The sequence below is a fragment of the Alexandromys fortis genome, unplaced genomic scaffold, assembly GCF_014885135.2.
Source record: "Alexandromys fortis isolate MF-2015 unplaced genomic scaffold, M_Fortis_MF-2015_v1.1 scaffold_313, whole genome shotgun sequence".
NCBI lineage: Eukaryota > Metazoa > Chordata > Mammalia > Rodentia > Cricetidae > Alexandromys > Alexandromys fortis.
The window spans coordinates 44,220-64,361 of record NW_026068197.1 but is presented as its reverse complement, the minus strand read 5'-3'; the positions used below and the strand labels follow the sequence as shown (position 1 = coordinate 64,361).

General features: G+C 36.8%; 1 protein-coding gene across 3 annotated transcripts in view; it reads right to left on the bottom strand.

The window, feature by feature from the left end:
• The window catches only part of Cfap47 (cilia and flagella associated protein 47), a 246,663-nt gene extending 227,122 nt beyond the window's left edge, over positions 1-19,541 (bottom strand). For all 3 annotated transcript variants that reach the window (XM_050129779.1, XM_050129780.1, XM_050129781.1), the window contains exons 1-8: positions 19,267-19,541; positions 18,002-18,153; positions 16,834-16,949; positions 14,046-14,184; positions 12,116-12,344; positions 11,689-11,849; positions 8,420-8,547; positions 3,883-4,118 (exon numbers count right to left, since the gene is read on the bottom strand). In XM_050129779.1, coding sequence (XP_049985736.1) covers positions 3,883-4,118; positions 8,420-8,547; positions 11,689-11,849; positions 12,116-12,344; positions 14,046-14,184; positions 16,834-16,949; positions 18,002-18,153; positions 19,267-19,461 — 1,356 coding nt within the window. In that variant the 5' untranslated portion in view covers positions 19,462-19,541. The remainder of the gene's footprint in view (positions 1-3,882; positions 4,119-8,419; positions 8,548-11,688; positions 11,850-12,115; positions 12,345-14,045; positions 14,185-16,833; positions 16,950-18,001; positions 18,154-19,266) is intronic.
• Positions 19,542-20,142: the final 601 nt, after the last annotated feature.

The following is a 20,142-nucleotide window of genomic DNA, read 5'->3' as shown; positions in this document are numbered from 1 at the left end:
TAGGAAAGTATTAAAGGGAATCCTTCCATTGAAACAGAAAAAAAAATGGATAGTTATACAAGTAGTTTAAGGGAAACTATATATACATAAACAAACATATATATACACAAAAACACATATGTGTGTACATATATGAACTGTATTTTATATGCAGTGTTTTTTTATGTATTTAGTTTATAAAATTGGGAAAAAGGAAAGAAGCCATTCAGAGGGAACAGAGGGATGGCAGTGACGAAGAGTACTGAATTAGAACAAATTATTAGCACACATACATACACATCAAGATGCCAGGATGAGCCAAAAGACACTTAAAGTCATGCTCAACCTCCTTGGCGATCAGGGAAATGCAAATTAAAACAACTTTGAGATACCATCTTACACCTGTCAGAATGGCTAAAATCAAAAACACTGATGATAGCCTTTGCTGGAGAGGCTGTGGAGGAAGGGGTACCCTCATCCATTGCTGGTGGGAATGCAATCTTGTGCAACCACTTTGGAAAGCAGTGTGACGGTTTCTCAGGAAATTTGGGATCAACCTACCCCTGGACCCTGGATACTCTAAACACCACTGAAAGAAATTAAAACACACATGAATAAGTATCTGTCCTCCATCAACTGAAAAACTAATATTGTGGAATGGCAATACTACCCAAAAAGATTTAGAACACCAACACAGATGCTATCAAAATAACAGCTGCTATTTTTTTTTGGTAGAAACGGACAAGGTAATTTTAGAATCATATCTATTTTCAAGATTCCAAATATGTCAAAAATACTCTTTAATAAATTTGAAGGCCTTGGGTGAATATGACTACTAAAATGTTTCATTGCAAAGGAAATTATCGTCATAAAAATAAAACACCCACAAAATGGAAAAGATATTTGTAATTTATTTATCTGATTGAGCCTTGTACCAGAACATATGAAGAACTTGCATTTCAACAACAAAGATAAGTATTCAAGAACTCATGTCTAGTACTATACATATGGGTAAAACCATATCAATAAAAGTAAAGGAAAAACTTTTAATGTTCTGCTAAGTGGTCACGTGTAAACTGTATTTTGAATATGTATGCTTATATTCACATGTTTGTGCTGCTCTCATGCTTGGTCAGAGAAGCTTCTCATTATAGTATACAGCAGTTAATGCAGAGATGAGGTGTTCAAGGTGCCGAGAATAACATATTGTGAGTGTTCATCCACAGATGAGAAAGACAGACAGACAGGTGTGAGGATTTGACTCTACAAACGGGGAAGGCAGAGAATGTTGGATGGAGGAAGAAAGAGGTAGAAAATAATCAAGATGCATTTTATACACTTATGAACTTTATAAAAAATAAAAGTTTAAAAATCAGAAAATTACATGGGCTAAATAAAATAAAAATGTCAAAGGGTAATATAATAATATCCTTTTAGCTATGAAAAATAATTTTAAAAAAATCAAGGGTTCACCTCGAATTTCTTATTTTATACTTGTGAGTCTTCCACAGTTTTAATGAACTGAAATCTGAGTCATTTGATCTGTGCTTATATACTGAAAGATCTACTGCAGAGTATGGGTTTTATTTTATTCTTTTTTCGCTTCCAGGTGATAGAAACCATCTCAGTGGACTTACATCCCCACCATTTCCATTTCTGAAGCCATCAAACAACACTGGCTTCTTTATCTTTTCACATCACTTTAACACTGGTGTTTCTTTTTATCCTTCTAAGGATTCCTGTGATCTATTGGGAACACTCAGTCAACAAGCAGGTTTTCAATCTTAACTGTAACTGACACATTAATTCTCCTTTTCATAGAATATCATAACACAAATTTGAGAGATTCAAATAGAGACATTTCTAATAAGGCACCATTCACCTTGCTGTCGATTTAAGCAATTATTCCCCTAAAGAAAATAGGTGAATATAGCTATCATCATCAGTTATTGGGAAGAGGAGAACTAAAACCATACTGGCACACCATTTTGCACCCAATAAGATAATTGTAATGAAAAAAAGGATATTGTCAAGTGTGGGAAGGGGCATAAAGGAATTGGACTGTTAAGTCACTGCTGGAAGAAATACAAACTTATGCAATCACTTTGACAAACACTGTAGCATGAATTTTAGTTGGCCTTAATAATAAAAACCCAGAATCAGATACAAGGTTAATGTTGTATATCAGAAAAGCAGAGCGGCCAGCCACTAGAAGAAAGTTCTCTTACCTCTACCAATGCTCAGACCAAAGGGGTGATCCTGTCCAGATTGCATCTGCCTCCACCCAAACCTCAGACTACACTGAGCTCCTGTCTCCTCCCGCCTTATATTGCTCTCTCTGCCCAGCCATATCACTCCTGTCTTCACCTCCCTAGTGCTGAGATTAAAGGCATAGGATCCCAAGTGCTGGGATCACCTTTCTGTGAGTTCTGGTTCTCTTTTAGACAGATTCAATCTCAGGTAGCCCAGGGTGGCTTTGAAATAACGAAAATCCCTCTGCCTCTGTCTCCCAAGCCTTGGGATAAAAAGTGTGAGCCACCACTCCCTGGTATCTAGTGGCTTAACTCTACACTCTGATCTTCAAGCAATCTTTGTTTAAAAAAAAAAAAAAAAACACAAGCAAAATATCACTACATTACACTACTGGGAACAGGTCCAAACGTTAAACACAGCATTTTCAATATTTAACAATTCCTCTATATGATATATTTTGAGTCTTAAGTATATATCCATATAAAATCACCCAGAAATGTTTATAACATCAGTAAAATTGCTCAAACAGGGAAGAATCAGGAGTCAAAACAGAACTGTCCAACAGACCATAGATTTCCAAGAGCTGACTTAAGTCACAAGCATATATGGGGGTCCTAAAATGAAATGTGGTGTGGGACACAAAAATTTGCCAACAATAAAAAAGCTTTTGAATATGCAATGAGTAAAAATTAAGTGAAAGTTAAATGTGTAATTGAGCTGAGGTTTTACTTGCAACACAAGTCTGTTGCAGCACAAATGGTCACCACAGTCATGCTTCTGAATGTACAAAATTCACACTGCATTGTGTGTGCATCATATAACATAACAACAATGGATAGTGCCCAAAACACATGGGCTCAGATTTGAAACCATTGTATATTTTCAGATGCACTTTTTTTTACTGTACCCACAAATTGTTCTATGTTGATTATGGACACTGAACACTTTCAATATTCTTCTGCCATCATTTTCAGCATAAAAATATTAAATTTGTATACATACTTTAATCAGCTCAGGGAAAAAAAAGTTAGTAAAGAATGCTTAAGAAGTTCTGTTTTAGAGTGCCTACAAAAGAGTTGGCAAGAGTGGCCAGCCATAATTAAAATAGCTCCTGAAACGGGGGGGGGGGGGGCTGGTTCCAACAAGACTGTCTTAGTATTTGTTTTTTGTTTGTTTTCCCCCAACATAAGAAACTGCAAACTAGCCAACTATTCCCTGTTTGAAATTTCAAACTTTAACTAAATCTGCTCATGTGATTCTCCAGAAAAATCTTCCCGAATAAAAATAAAACACATGTTCTTTGAGTTTGGATGGCACTACATTACAGATCCTGTTTAACACTCTACAATCTTAAGTCATACCTGTTTCTGTATGTGTCTTAAAATTCCTTAATAAAACTGTTTTAGAAGCAACAGCTGCATTTCATAGTGCACCTGAACATTACATGCTTTCACTGGAACAATGCAAACCCTTAACAAAGAATTACGGATTCTATATGACTGGATGTATAACTAATTCTAGGTCACATAAGAGATATACTTCATAAACACTAGTAGATCAAATGTGGTCCTTTCTCCTCTGTAAATTACTCTGGAAAAAAAAAAATAGCCGAAGTGCTATGGAAGGAAGGCAAAGAAAAAGCTAACTTACCTGAATACATCCTTCATCAATTTTGCCCCTTTCAGGATCCATTTTAAAGTGTGCAGTTTTTTGAAAATGGTACATCACAGGAAGTGATATGGATTGATTTTTTACAATGCATAGAATATCCGAATGCTCACCCATGAAACAAGGTGCAAAAGTAAGTGATTTTCCTGGATCAAACTGTAAGATGACAGGAAGTCCAGAGCCTGTCAAAGCTAACTCTACTTTTTGAAGTCGATTACCTGAAAAAGCAATAAAACCTACTGAACAAAGTGAGGAGTGTTTGGAGAACCAAAAATATATTAGCTTACTTCACATAGCAACACTTAAAAAAATATGATGGGAAATAAGGAGCTCATTCGATCTTCTGCAAAACCATTGCCTGCCTTCTTTATGCTACACATAATTTTGAGTCTTGAGGACACAGCTATGAATAAAGAAAAAGCTGCTCTGATGGATTTACATTCTGGAAATATAAGGCTGACAGTCACTACATTTGTAACACTTACAAAGGGTAGAAGCTATATGTAAAGACAAAGAGTGAGACTTGGGGAGACTGTTTTAGGTAGAGATATTCAAATAAGCCATTTTAATTTATACTGCAACATTTGGGCAAACATTTCGAGGAAATGAAACATCCATAAAAAGTGTATTCCAAGTAGAAAGAGCAAATTCAAGCACTCTAAAGTAGGAACTTGCTTCTCACATTCAAAAAGCCATAAGGAAACACATATGGTTGTTTTAGGAGAACTGTAAAAGGATGGTCAGAAACAGTCAAGGTTATAGATATATTCTTGAGTGCAGAGTAAATAATCTTTGCCCATTTACTGGATAGAGGACAGGAAAATCAACAGATGCTAAATTATGACACTTAAGGGCTTTTTTCCTATGTTTTATTTGTTTGTTCATATATACTTTAGTGCGTGTGTGAGCAACTGAAAGGATAAACTTGCCATTTCTGGAGATTAATAAAGACTGAAGCATAAAGCTACTTATAAAAAATTATTAATTCTTTTGAAATATTTCTAGTTAGCTCTAACTGTCAACTTGGAACAGCCTAGGATCATCCAAAGAACTGTCTAGATTAGATTGGCATATGGGCATTTACGTGGGTTTTCTCTTCATGATTTCTTGATGCAGAATGATCCAGTTCACTGTAGGCAGCATCATCTCTAGGCAATGGTTCTGGGCAGAATAAGAAACTTTAGCATGAGCCTGTGTCTAGTGTATAATCTAGTGGACATATCTAGTAGATCATTCAATGTGTTTAAATCCTTTATGTAAAAAGGAAAGAGGAAAGAAAGGAGACTTGAATCAAATGTGTTTAGCATGGAGATTTTTAGAATGAATTACAGAATTTAGCAAATACCAAAACATCATAATCAACTAGGGTGAGTAATATGAAAGTTAAAGAGATCAGTTTTTTCTCTTCAATCATTATGGGAAATAGGTCAAAGGTTATATATACACGAAAATGAATGATTATTAAATCATACATGATGGAATAATACAGACTGGGAAAGTATATATAATTTAGGGTTTGGGATATTAGGTATTAGACAGAACTATGGATTGCGTGACAGAGTTGTTGTCTCTTCTGTAGTCATCTAAGGTCTGACTCAAAGAATATTCCCTGCTTACAGCCCCTCCTCAGGGAATGTCTCTTAGAAAATTACCTAACCATGTCCCAGGGACTTGAGGTCAAGATGCCCCAGCTAACTGACAACTTTTGTATCTTATAAACAGCTTGCTTGCTTTCCTTCCCCCTGCAACTGCTAACCAGGATGTAGTTTTTGCCCTTAAAACAGGCAGGGCTACTGTGTGAGCACTGTTGCTCTCCAGATAATCTCCAGTTAGTTTAATAAAGACTCCCAATTTGGACTTTGGTTTTCTATAGTAGTCCTTGGGGTCTTTGATCCACAACAGACTTACTCTCTACTTGAACAATAGAATAGTTTTATGAAGAGAACTGTAACTAGAACCATAGAATAGAGTTATGTTTTTCTTACTAGAGTTCTCATTGATCAATTGTAGCCTATAAATAAGCTGTAAGATGAATGTAGAATATCCATCTCTAGCTATTAGAAGCTTTATTGTTCTCTGTTCCCCCGATCCAATCCCCCAGTCTCTGCAGCAGAACACCTTTTGCAACCTCCCCTGCCCCTCTGCTCCCACCTCCTGTGAATTCCACAGATCTCCTTCCAGCCTGTCCCTCCATTGCCCCCCCACCCCGACCTGTAGCTTTTTCCCAGCCAACTCCAGCAGACATCCCCTGCTAACCAACAGGGTATGCCAGAAAACCAGGTAGGATGTACACAGACCTTCTCTTCTTTTCCTGTTCTCCCTGATTCAATCCCTTAGTCTCATGCCACGTTCTGCAGCAGAAAACCCCATGGCAGCCTTTCCCCTGCCCACATCTCCTGTGGCTCCCATAGATGTTCCCGTGTAACCGTCCTATCCACTTGTTGTTTTGTCCTAGACCACAACCAGAGCAGATACCTATCCCCTGCTAAGCCAAAGGCTGCTCCTCACAGAGCAACACATAAGCTTAATGCAGACCCACATGTCTCAACTGCTCCTGAGATCCAATTTCTCCCTCCCAACCCCTACCCACGGCTCATCCCTAACTTCTTAGCAGGAAATACACTGTGGTCTCCCTTTCTTAACTGACATCATCACCAAGGAATCACAAAGATTCTCTCTTCCAACATTTCTTCTTCCAACTCACTTCAGTTATGAAGGGGCCGAAATGTGTCTCTACTTTAGACATGGAACAATCCCCCATTATAAAGAATGACCTAGGCATGAGTCCAAGATGTCCCCCAACCAAGTTTGGCCAATCAGCTAAACTGTGGAAGAGCTGAAAATGAAGAGAAGCAATAAAGAAAGCCCAATGAAGGAATTCTGGAAATGAAAAATTTAGGAATTTGAACAGGAACTACAGAGGCAAGCTTCACCAACAGAATACTAGAGATGGAAGAGAGCATCTCAGACATTTAAAATATAATAGAAACAAAATGGACACACCAATTAAATAAAACCTTAATCTAAAAAATTCCTAACACAAAATATCCAAGAAATCTGGGACACTGAAAAAAAAACAAAAATAAGAATAATGGGTATAGAAGAATAAAAGAAACAACTAAGCAAGGGGCACATGAAATCACAAACTCTAAAAAAGAAAGCATAGGGTTTTAAAAGGACTACAGCAGCTCCTGTGTGTGTGTGTGTGTGTGTGTGTGTGTGTGTGTGTGTGAAATATATTATATATTACATAAGTATTATAGGTATTAGCTTAATATTTTTATGGGACTCCTCAGTGTGAGAACTAATGAGTCTCTGGCTCTTATGTGTGTTTTTGGAACTCTCTTTGTCCTTTTGGGTTGCTGTGTCTAACTCTGATGTGATAGTTTTTGCTTCGTCGTAATATATTTTATTTTGTTGTGTTTAGTTGTTATCTTCCAGAAGCCTGTTCTTTTGACATGAGACACAGAAAGGGAATGGATTCAGAGGAAAGTGAGGTTAAGGAGGAACTGGTAGATATAAGGGGATGAGAAACTATACTCAGAAAAACTATGAAAAAAAAGTATCTATGCTCAATAAATGGGGTAAAATAAGAAAAAAAGCAGCATTAACCAGAAAACTTGAAGCAAGTGTTCTCTTATCGGTAAATATAGTTCAATATAACAAGGCATGACATCAGTAATATCAGCAAGACATTTCTGCCAAACTGAGCAAGATTAACAGCTTAATTGAACATAGTGACAGTACATATTCATACTGGCCTGCAAATCTTCCAAACTCTTGGCTTTGCTAAGTTAACAGGAAGGATTTACATCTCCTGGGCACAGCTCATTTTTTCCGAATTTGATTTGCAACCTCCCTATTCATTCATCTTTGATCTAGCTTATTAAAAGTGACTCAAGTACTATTACATTTTTGCTTTGCTCCAATCAACACAAAACTACTTGAAATTGTAAAAAAAATTTAATGCCTCTTAATATGTGGCATAGAAAACACATGCCTTTCACATACTCATGGTATGTATCCAAAGACAGTATTACCCTGCTTAGTAGATCTCAATCCTGTTCTTCAACTGTTACTATAGGCAGCATTCTAGAAGTAAAGGTCTGATCAAAACAAAATGGCCCATTTGTTTTATGTCAAATCCTACGAATAAACCTTGCCACATCTAAAAATTAAAAATATTCGGTTTTAATTTCTCAAATTCTGAGATCATAATGTTTATCTAAAGTCATGTAAACGGTTCCATGGTTGTCTTCACACACCACAGATGATATATTAAAGCCATGAAAGTGTATAGATTTTTGTTCAATGTAAAAAATAAGCATTTTATATTTTTCCTGTAGCACTGATGCTCATTATTCTATTTTATTGTTAGAAAATGTCACACATGCATATAATGAGCTTTTATCAAATTTACCTCCCATTTTCTCCCACCTATTCCCTCACATGTGATACTTTTTCTCTTAATGAATTTTAACTACTACATATTTAATGGTCTTATTCATTTCATACTTACTTTTCATGGTGTTAGAGTTATCATCTCTTAAAAATCCATCTTTACTTCCCACAGAATCAAATCTCACAAAGAGAGCATAGTCTTGCCTATGTGAAGGCCCAACATCCTTTTTAATATCAACTACTAGCCTGTAAATATCATAATTAGTTGTTTTTAAAGCACAGGTTACATGTTTTTGTCACTTGTCAATAAAAATAATCAACCTAATTCTTAAATCTATGTAAGCAGATGAAAAGGAATAAAAACACATCTATTACCTATTTTCCAAATTTACTAACAACAAAGACCTCAGTGCATAAAGCTCAAAAAAGTAACTGAATTAATACTTATATTTTTAAGACAAGACTAACTTAAGTGTCCCAATATGCCAAAACCTACATGACATGCCAGTGTTTATACTGTATTTTTCTGCCAGATAGAATTCACTGTCTATCTCTCTAAGCAGTCTCTATAGTAACCCATATTTCCCTTAGTAGCAAATTCTGTTACATATTTATTTACTCTCATGAACTAAATTCATATTTATTACCAATCAAATTCCTCATAGTGAACAAGTAATTAGAGAACATAATTTGATATGAATCAGATCTTCTTAGAGAAATGTAATGGAAGAATGGAACCAAAAGGGAGAAATGGGAACAAAGGTATAGATAGGTTACACCATAGGCCAGGTCTCTGACTATATTTCTAGCTTACGTACAGATTAGCTCTTCTGCCAGTAGATACTCAAATACACAAAAAGTAGGTGTGCAATATTAAATGGGAGCACATATAGTGTGTTAAAAAACAAATTTAACTAAGACTTCAAATATTCACACCTAAATGTCCATGCTAGACTCCCAACGTTAAAATGCTGCCATAGAAAACAATATTTGGATTTCTTTCAAAGCATGTAGAGGTGGAGGAGGCTGAAGAGATGGCGCTAGAGTTACGAGGACCCAGGCTTGGTTCCCAGCACCCACATCAGTTGACTCACAACAACTACCAAAACAATCATATAAAATACAATGGGGACACATAAAATAACATAATCTTGTATTGTTGAACATAATTTTATAGATTTTCCAAAGACACTTCTTAGACAAAAGTATCATTAAGATAATTCTTGATTATATGTGTGGGGCAATTAACGATTAGTTTTGATGCCGTAGTTTCATTTCTGTTGACTTGATGAAGCAATGAAGAAGAGAAAGGTTTAATTTAGTTCACAATTTCAGGTCAAATTCCATCATAGCAAGAAAATCAAGGCAACAATGTAAAGCATTTTAAAATGTAAATGTAGTCACCTCATAGTCACAATACAGAGAAGAGAGAAATAAATGTGTGTCTAGTACTCAAAGCTTTTTTTTTTTTTTAGTTTTATAGAGCATAAGAAAACATGGGATGTACTCACTCATAATTGGTTTCTAGCCATAAAGGTCATGGAGTCTATAATTGGTGATCCTAAAGAAGCTAAATAAGAAGATGAACCCAAAGAAAAACATATAGTTATCCTCCTGGCTATGGGAAGTAGACAAAATTGCCGGGTAAAAAATTGGGATCTTGGGGGTGGGGTGGAATGGGGGTAAGGGGAGATGGGGAGAGAAAAGTGAGAAGGGGAGGATGGGGTAACTTGGGGAAACAGGAAGATTGGGATAAAGGAAGGTTGAATAGGGGAGCAGGGAAGCACAAATCTTAGTTAAGGGAGCCACCTTAGGGTTGGCAAGAGACTTGAACCTAGAGTGGCTCCCAGGAGCCCAAGGCAATGTCTCCATTTAGTTCCTTGGGAAGCTGAGGATAGGGAACCTGAACTGACCCTATCCTATAACATTACTGACGAATATCTTTCATATCACCCTAGAACCTTCATCTGGTGATGGATGGAGATAGAGACAGAGACCCACACTGGAGCACTGGACTGAGCTCCCAAGGTCCCAATGAGAAGCAGATGGAGGGAGAACACGAGCAAGGATGTCAGGACCACGGGGGGTGCACCCACCCACTGAGACAGTGGGGCTGATCTATTGGGAGCTCACCAAAGCCAGCTGGACTGTGACTGAAACAGCATGGGATAAAACCGGACTCTCTGATCATGGCGAACAATGAGGACTGATGAGAAGCCAAGGTCAATGGCAAGGGGTTTTGATCCTACTTCATGTTCTGGCTTGGTGGGAGCCTAGCCAGTTTGGATGTTCACCTTCCTAGACATGGACGGAGGGGGGAGGACCTTGGACTTTCCACAGGGCAGGGAACCATGACTGCTCTTTGGATAGGAGAGGGAGGGGGAGAGGAGTGGGGGGAGGGGGAGAAGAGAAGGGGGAGGGGGAGAAGAGTGGGGGAGGGGGAGGGAAATGGGGGGCTGGGAGGAGGCGGAAACGGGGGGGGGGGGGGGGGGAAGGGGGGGGCTGGGAGGAGGCGGAAACTTTTTTTTTCTTATTCTCAATAAAAAAAAATTCTCTTTAAAAAAAAAAAAAGTCCCGAAACAGAAAATAGCAGGTCTTCCCTCATCAATTAAGGCAGTCTCCTATGTACATGACCATAGGCCAACCTAATGCAGATCATCAATCACTTCTTGAGAGTCTCAGGTCATTCTATCAAGTTGACAATTAAAACTAACCACCATATCCTCTTAAAACACTCAGCCTACAAAAATGGTGTATCAGCAAGTGACAATGCTGTAATGGAAGTACACTAAACATGACCATCTCACAAAGGTAAATTCTTACAGTTGAGAAACAGACTAAGATAATATTGAATTGTTTACCATATATTCAACATTTTCAAAGTATTTTCAGCCTAGATAACAAAAGCCAGTACAAAGAGCTATGAAAATACGCTGCACGTGTTTCATTAAATTCTATGGGTTAACGGAAGTAGATAATGTTGTTTTAACATTGATAGTATTCAGTCAGAAAAAGATTCTGCTCAAGTAAGAGCATTACTTCCTATTTGGTGTCATCTATAAAACACTACAGGCATCTCACTATTCCTGCAGCAAGTTCTGGACTGCACAAATCAACTTATGGAATCCAAAACAACCAAAAATTTTACCTCCTCCACAATGACCCATTTCCTATAGATCTAGGACGTTTTTTAATTAAAAAAATATTGTATGTCATATTTATGAATATTGGAAATCTTAAACATAATAGAAATATTTAGAAATGTAAGAAAAAATACGATTTTTGCTTTCCCACATGCTTTACTATGACATTAAATAAGTCTGGTTAGTGTATTGTAACTAATTTTCATTAATAATTGGCATTACAAATAAATTCACTTTTCCTTACTTTGGGCTGAAGCAAAATGTAATTACAATCTTTTGATAGGGGAGTAAAGTCCCTTCATTGGGAACACAGGTCATAAAATCAGTCATATCTATTTTCTTTATTTTGTTTAAGTAGGGGAGATTATTTAAGGCAATATCTGTCCTTAGATGAATATTTGCTCCCTGTAACATAAAATAAGACATAAAAGCATATTAGGGAAAAAGGAAATAACATATTTGAAAGAGTTAAAATAATTATTGCAATTTTAGAACCTAGAAAGTGAAGAGTATTTGTTTCTACAGTAACATATACCTAAACTTGACAAAGGACATGATACATTTCAAAATTTGAGGAGAGCAGAAATCTTCAGAGTAAGTTACTAAGTTGCAGGAAGCATTCGTCTGGTTTAATTCAGACATGATGCACCACTTTCGCTCAATTTACTTACCAGTTCTTCTCCAACACAGTCATCTTGCATTATTGCCACCCAGTTTACAGTTTCAGGGCTATTGTTAAACAGAAGTGCATGCTCAAGTTTTGATGTTCCAAAGAAAACAGAACCAAACTGTATGCATTGCAATTTCCTGTCACAATTCATGCTAAGCAATTCGATTATCTGCTCAACCACATGAACTTTGATGTTCAAGAGTGTATCAGGACGACCTTGCAAACTCACTCTATAACATAATAAAATAAGTGTAAGTATTTTTATTATATATTCATATATATTTTCTTCTAATTATTTGAATAGTTTTTTAAAATGACATCATAACTAAATTAGCAGATTAAGATTAGTCCCTTTCATTTACTATTAGAGATTAGTATGTCATTTTGTGTGCCTACATCTATAAATTGGAACCGAGGCCTAAGCTATCATCTACATTCCAATACCACAGTTCCCTAAATCAAACATACCTCAGAAAAAATTTCAAACTAATTTCAGTTCTTATTTAGCACATCTGGCACATGTTTCTTTCTTTCTGGCATGAATACAATCCTTTCAACTTAACCCCAACAGATACCACAAATAACTGGCTATCATCAAAACACTTATATTTTTCTATAATTGTGAGGTTTTATCTATACCATATCTCAACATACCTGTCCTTCCTTAGATTCCTGGCTATCGCACACTTCCCTCGGTTTTCATTCTAACTCAATCATGCATGCTCTAACTTTTCATTCTAAGACACAGATCCTCTGTAAATTATTTGTTTCTTCTCTCTTATTAGTCCATATTCCATTCTTCAGTGAAATTCTCAGGATTCCTATGTTTTAGATACCACATATACTCCTAATACCCTTACCCAACTAATCTAGACAAAGCTGCTTTCTGGGACTTAGAACATGTAAGTCATAGCCAGAGACTCCACAATGACTCTAACAATGAAATCACTCCTCCCATGCCACATATGAACTTTCTTCCACTTTCTTTTGTTCATTAACTCATCAAATGAATTAAACAGGCTTGTATTAATATACCTTAAATCTGTGCACGTCTCTCAATTCTCCCAATTTAGGCCCTAGCTCTGCCTTTTCCTATGTCTTTTTGGCTTTGCTTTTATAATATCAAGTCAGATTGTCAAATTTCTTTTGTGCTGTCTGATTTGTTTAATTCAATGCTGTTACTGTGACTTTCTAAATTGCAAACTGATCCTCAGATTAATTTTCAGGCTCACAACTGTATCTCAAACACTACAATAGTAACCTTCAATAAGAAATACATTTCAGGTGTAATTTAGTAGCTCACACACATTATTAAATGCACATCACATCTATGAATGCACTAAAGCAAACCTCATGAAAAAATTGCTGTCCCATAGACCCTTTACTGGATCTTGTGCCATTCCTTTGTTTTGGTCTGACCTCACATCACTCCCTTCTACTTCTTCAACTCTATATTGCCTCTGATTCTTTAATAGGAAACACAGTTATCTCTAAAGTTTCAAATTGTCACTTTCTCTGCCTGAAATAACTCATATAAGCCAATCTATCATCAACATTCATTTTTCCTGTACACACACAGACACACACACACACACACACATACACCAATCATATCATTTCCATTCACTAACCAGATCCTATTTAATGATTAGTGTGTGGTTCAACTACCAGTTTATTAGTGGAATCCTCAGACCATTTCCTCAGATTCATAAAACTGAAACTAGGAGCTGCTGTTCTGTGTATCTACATGTCACTTCTGCATTTGCTTTCCATTACTGAGCACTACCTACACTTGCATGTCCTGATATGTAGGAATAGCTACATAATAGCAAATGAAAGAAAGGGGGTTGGCAAATAAGCAATCAATCTGAAAGAAGAAAAAAATTGAGTTCTATATAAACATTTGTCCAAAAAAGATACTCTATATTTACCTTGCCACTTCATTTACAATCTGGGACTTGTCTGCACAGAAATCCACTTTGATGACCTTTGATGACTTAGCCTTCACAGTACCACTACTTGGAGAAATCACAATAGGTAACTGACCCTGGTATTCTGTTTTGAACATGCCTAAGGAGAGTAAGAGACACAGTTTATAACTAGACCTTTACAATAGACACACATTACACAGATGATCCACCAAGGAACAAAAAAAAATTGCTTTTATTGTGATTACAGATACTGGCATCTCCTAATAAATCTGAACTCATGTTAGAATTTAGCCCTCAGCAGTAACTAAAAATATTATATATTCATTTTTGGAAAGTACTTATACTAAGAACACTATATATCCACATATATGTTCTCCAATCCTTGTTATAAGCTGCATGTTCAATCACTGAATTCCATTTTACAAATAAGAAATCAGACACTTAGATATCTTGATCTCTAAAGTATAAATATGCAATAGATGCTTAGAAAAAATAAATTATTTGCCCAGTATTTTTCAATTAGTAAATGAAGCAATTAAATGTGAAACATGGTTAAATTTACCCCCCAGAAAAGCAGTTTTCTTTTAAAGCATCAGTATTTTTTCGCAAAAATATTTGCCCATGTCTACAGATTAATCTTTCATTTTTTCATTAAAAAATACACTAAATGTCTCATTAAAATTTAATCTGCATTTTAATTCAGAGTTTTCATATGTAATATAGCTATAATTTGGGGCGATTTTAATCTAAACTGGATATATTACACTTATATAATCACTAGAGGGTTATAAATAAATAAGTTAAGACAGAATTTGGAGAGAAAAATAAAATAAAAAAAATTTCAATCATATAAAATCACTCTGAAATATTACTAGTCTTCAGAATCAAAGAACCTCAATCATTTCCTTAAGAGATTCTATACTTCACATTAGAATCAAACTGAAAATAAGCCTAATATTCTATAAATTCCTAAGCCATGAATATTCATCCATGAAAGAACCAAATCACTGAAAGCTAAATGAACAAAACTGAATCAGAAGTAGCTACCAGTTTTATTCTTGTATATTTTATGAGAAAATATGTAATGGGATAGATTGTCTTTTTCTTAATCCCATTGTTCAAGCAGGCAGCTAAGAGAAAGACAATCTAGAGGTAAAGAAGACTGGATTTACTATTTCATTATATATTAGACATGCAGTCTCAAAGAAACAGTCACTATCTAGAATTAGTCCTTGTATTAGATTAGGAGAAATGGCAATCTTGCAGCTAATGTAGCTAACCATCACATCAAAAGAATGACAAATTATTTCCATTGTTGCAATCAATAAAAATTGTGCATTGATAGCATTGTTTTTCATAGCTAGAACCTGTAAGCAACCAAAACGCCCCTCAACCAAAGAATGGATAAAGAAACTGTGGTATGCCAGGCAGTGGTGGCGCATGCCTTTAATCCCAGTACTCGGGAGGCAGAGGCAGGCGGATCTCTGGGAGTTCGAGGCCATCCTGGTCTTCAAGAGCTAGTTCCGGGACAGGCACCAAAGCTACAGAGAAACCCTGTCTCGAAAAAAAAAAAAAAAAAAAAAAAAAAAAAAAAAAAAAAAAACTGTGGTATATTTACACAATGGAGTACTACACAGGAGAAAAAGTAATGACACTTTGAAATTTGTGGGCAAATGGATGGATCTAGAAAACATAATATTGAGTGAGGTAACCCAGACCCAGAAAGACAAATATCATATGTACTTACTCATAAGTGGCTTTTAGAAATAAAACAAAAAAACAAACAAACAAACAAAAAGCCTACAATTCACAATCCCAGAGAACCTAGACAACAATGAGAGCCCAAAGAGAGACATACATGGATCTAATGTACATGGGAAGTAGAAAAAGACAAAATCTCCTAAGTAAATTTGGGAGCATGGGGACCATGGGACAGGGTAGAAGGGGAGGGGAAAGGAAAGGAGGGGAGTGGAGAAAAACATATTGTTCAATAAAAACAATAAAAATGATATTTGAAAAAAGTATGCATAACAACATATACTTTGCCGGGCGGTGGTGGCGCACGCCTTTAATCCCAGCACTCAGGAGGCAGAGGCAGGTGAATCTCTGTGAGTTCGAGACCAGCCTGGTCTACAGAGCTAGTTCCAGGACAGGCTCCAAAGCCACAGAGAAACCCTGTCTCGAAAAACCAAAATAAAAAAAAAAAAAACTTTTATGAAAACACCTGGCCACAATAACAATTTCTAAAAATAATCAAGTTTGGAAAAAAGTGTCCTTCCAATGATAAATTATTATAAGCCTTTTCCAGACCATGATCTGAATGCCAAGTTCACTATGACAAATAGAAAAAATATTTCAAGTCCACAATGAAACAGGTTTCATACCAAAATTTTGGGTAAATACCTAATTAACCATCTAAAGTTCAATTTCATTAAAGATAATTGTCCAATATGATATAGCTAGTAAGTAAGGCACTGAGGTCCAGTTCAGTCTCTGGACTAGCCTATGTCACTTCTATAACACCAACCTGCCTCTCATCTGCAGAAAGAGCACCAGTCACATAACCAGCAGGCTGTGTTAAAATGGATTATAAGAGGCAGGTTCATTTTTCTTAAATGATTACATAGCTATCCTTTGTAGTCACACCACTTAAGGGCCTTTGGTTCTCAAATATTTCAAATGATAGTCATTGTTTCTTGATGACTGGGAAAATCTATTATACTAGATGCAATTTAAAATAATAGCAACTCTTCTAAATTTGTAAGCTTATATGACACAGAACACGTACCTGGAGCTTTGCCACGATTAATAATACTAATCTCTTTACAATGCACTTTACTATTGGCAACTAATATGCCAAAATCAACTACTGGCACAATTTCCAGGTGACAGGTTGGAATCAGCCTAAGAGAGAAGAACAGAAGCAAACAATTATGTGTAACAATAAGAACACCTTCATAGTTAAGCTCATGGAAGCACACACACGGATACTTTACAGACATTTAACTCTTTAAAAGATATTTCAGTTTATTTACAGGTCTATTGATAACACTGCTGTCAATAAAAGGAGTAATGAAATAACATATGCAAACTATAATGCAACCTTTTCTTAACAAGGAAGTCAGACTTTATCATATAAGCATGATTTGACAGACTATTCATTTATTTCAATTTAGTGTTACTCTATCATACGTGAAATTCCTTTTGAGAATTTCCACATAAGTCCATTTAATGTTTTGAAACTTATTAAAAAGGGGAAAGTGACTTTAATACTTTGAAAAACATAAAATATGATAAATGAAAAAAGCAATGATACTGTATTTGGGGAATATAATAGATACTTTCTGTTGCTATGCTAAAACACTGACCAAAACCAGCTTAGGCAGGCAAGTGTTTATTTGGCTTAAGTATCCAGATCATGGTTAATCATTGAGGGCAGCCAGGAGCAAGAGCAATAGAGACAGGAAGCACAGAGGCATTACTTACTGACTTGCTCTCTATGGCTTGCTCAGCTTGCTGTTTTATATTTCCCAAGACCATCTGGCCAGTAAGGCACTGCCCACAGTGGACTAGGCCCTCCCACACCAACCATTAAACAAGAAAATGCCCCCATAGACTTGACTGCAGGATAATAAATAAATTCTCTCTTCCCATGGGACTCTAGCTTGTATCAAAATGTCCAAAGCTAACAAGAACAAGGTATAAAACACAATCTCTGTACAATGAAGAAATGTGATCTGCTACATGTGTCTTTAATTTAATGTGTTCAATGCAGCATGTATGTAGTAGGCATTTTCAGACAGCTTTCAAAAATTTATTGTCTCATATGAAGGAATCTCACGACATACCTATTTTATATTTAGATTGCAAGCTCTACATCACAGAATGTCCTTAAATGCATTAGTACAGTTTAATAATAACAAAATTGTTACAAGGCAGATGTGAAGATTACATACCCAATCAGAGGAACCTCTAGAACTTTATTTCCTGCATAGATAAGGATGTGATCAAACACGTCTTCATTTTTATCAGGACGATATTCCACCATTGCTGACATCTGAAGGCCAGAAGCTAGTTCCCTATCCAGACTCGACAACAACAGTTTGAACTTAAGTGGAAAAAGATAAAATCAGCACTATTAGTTCCTTATAAAGATTATGAGAAACTAATATTTAGGGAGTGTGTATTATTACCAAGCATAAGTCTTATTCCCACCTAACAAGAATTTAAAAAAAAAAAACTTTACGCTGATATACATTAAATGTATATATTTACAGGGTGTGATGATTAGGCCTGTACAAAAATGCCCTTTTAGTTCCTATCCTTAGAGAGTAGAGATATATCTGTTTCTCAGTAAATTTTCAATAAAGTATGACACAAAACCGCACTTATGCCTCTTAGTAATTCCTGAAGGAATCAGGAACTTTAAGTGTCAGAGGGCAATTAACAACACCTCAAAAAAAATCGATCTCCTAGGATTTTTTTTGAGGTGTTGTTAATTCACCTCATGAATTACTTCATGATTCACTTCAGAATTATGAAGACATAGTGCATAAAATTGGAATTCTTAGTAGATGTAACCATCATTGTATTTATAAAGCTTCACGAATCTGTAATTTTCTGTTAACTAAAAATGAAAACAGGAGTGAGGACTTTTCTTTTTCCAAACACAATTATGAAGAAGCATATTCTCTCTCAGCTTCGCCCCATCTAGTCTTTTCCTCATACCCCCTTACTTGAAGTAAAAGATTCTTTCTCCACTCTTTCCCTCTCCCTCCTCCCATCATTATTTTGCCTCCCCTTCTCACTTTTCCTATCCCCTTCCTCTCTCCCTCTTTCCATCCCTTTCTCTTCCATTCTTTCTCCCTTCTCCTCCCTCCCTCTCTCCCTTCATCACTTCCTTGCTCTTCCTTCCTTCCTCTTTCTTCCCTCTCCTTCTATCCCTCTCTTCCTCCCTCTCCCTATGTCTCTATCATTCTCCCTCCCCCTTCCTGCCTTTCACTCCCTTCTCTTCCTCCCATTTACACCTTAGCAGTTATCCCTTCCTCCCTCCCCCTCCTCCTTCTCCCTCTCTTTTGTTATCTTCTCCTTCCCTGTGACTACACCTCAGCAAATAAAATCCTTCCCGAATTCCTTAGAAATGTAGATTTTGGTTTTTGAGCCAAAGGGTTGCTCAAGTGCGGAGGCTACCCAGGAGCTTTCAGTACCCTTAATTTATCACCTGTGGCTTCCCAGGCTCTTGAAACCTCATCTTCTGGTTCCAGCGGCCCAAATTGTGCACAACGAGAGGGAGCCGGTACACTTTCCCAGACACTGCATCCAGGAACTTCAGCTCCGAAGGGATTACCCTCAGTTGAACTTCCTTCTTGGTGCTCTCCACATCCCGAGTGCCTAAGGAGCCTCGCTCTGTGTCCATCGCGGACCTCTAGATAGCCAGCAACCAGAAGCGGACTTGACCAACTCCTGACTGGCTAGAGTAAACAGATGTAGCTAGGAGACAAGCACTAGGAAACCATTATCCGGACTCCACGTGAGCACTGACCCACGCCTCGTCCCAGCATTCCTTCGGAGGCAGTCTCCGGAACTTGCCCCGCCCTGGCCATGCTTCTCTGACGTAAGAGCTGCGTGCTACCCTCACCCCTGGCCCTAAAGTCCCCTCCTCCAGCCCCTGCCCTCAGGCTTGTGCCTGCGCAGCAGACCTGTACTTAATGAAAGGTCCCAGGGCCTTGGGTTGGGAAACTCGAACAGCAGGTTTCTGTGGAATCCAAGAATTGGTTGACAAGTATCAGCAAAATAATTGGAAAATACTTTACTTTGTCAGCCTCAAATCCAAAAGCAGCTGATGTTGACACAGCCAGGGTTTCAAAGTGGCATTTGGTTTATTGGCCATTTTCCTGGATCCTCCTTTAGAACAAGCTTAGTGAAAATGATAGTCTGCAGGGTCTATTAAGGCAGCTAAATTTGACTGAAATGAAGGACTTTAATAAGGAGAAAAATGTCAGTGACCTTTAGGCCAGCATTTTTGTGTTTTCTATAATACCAAACTATTAAATTATTATAAAATATGAAAATGTATCAATAGAGATGACTAAATAAT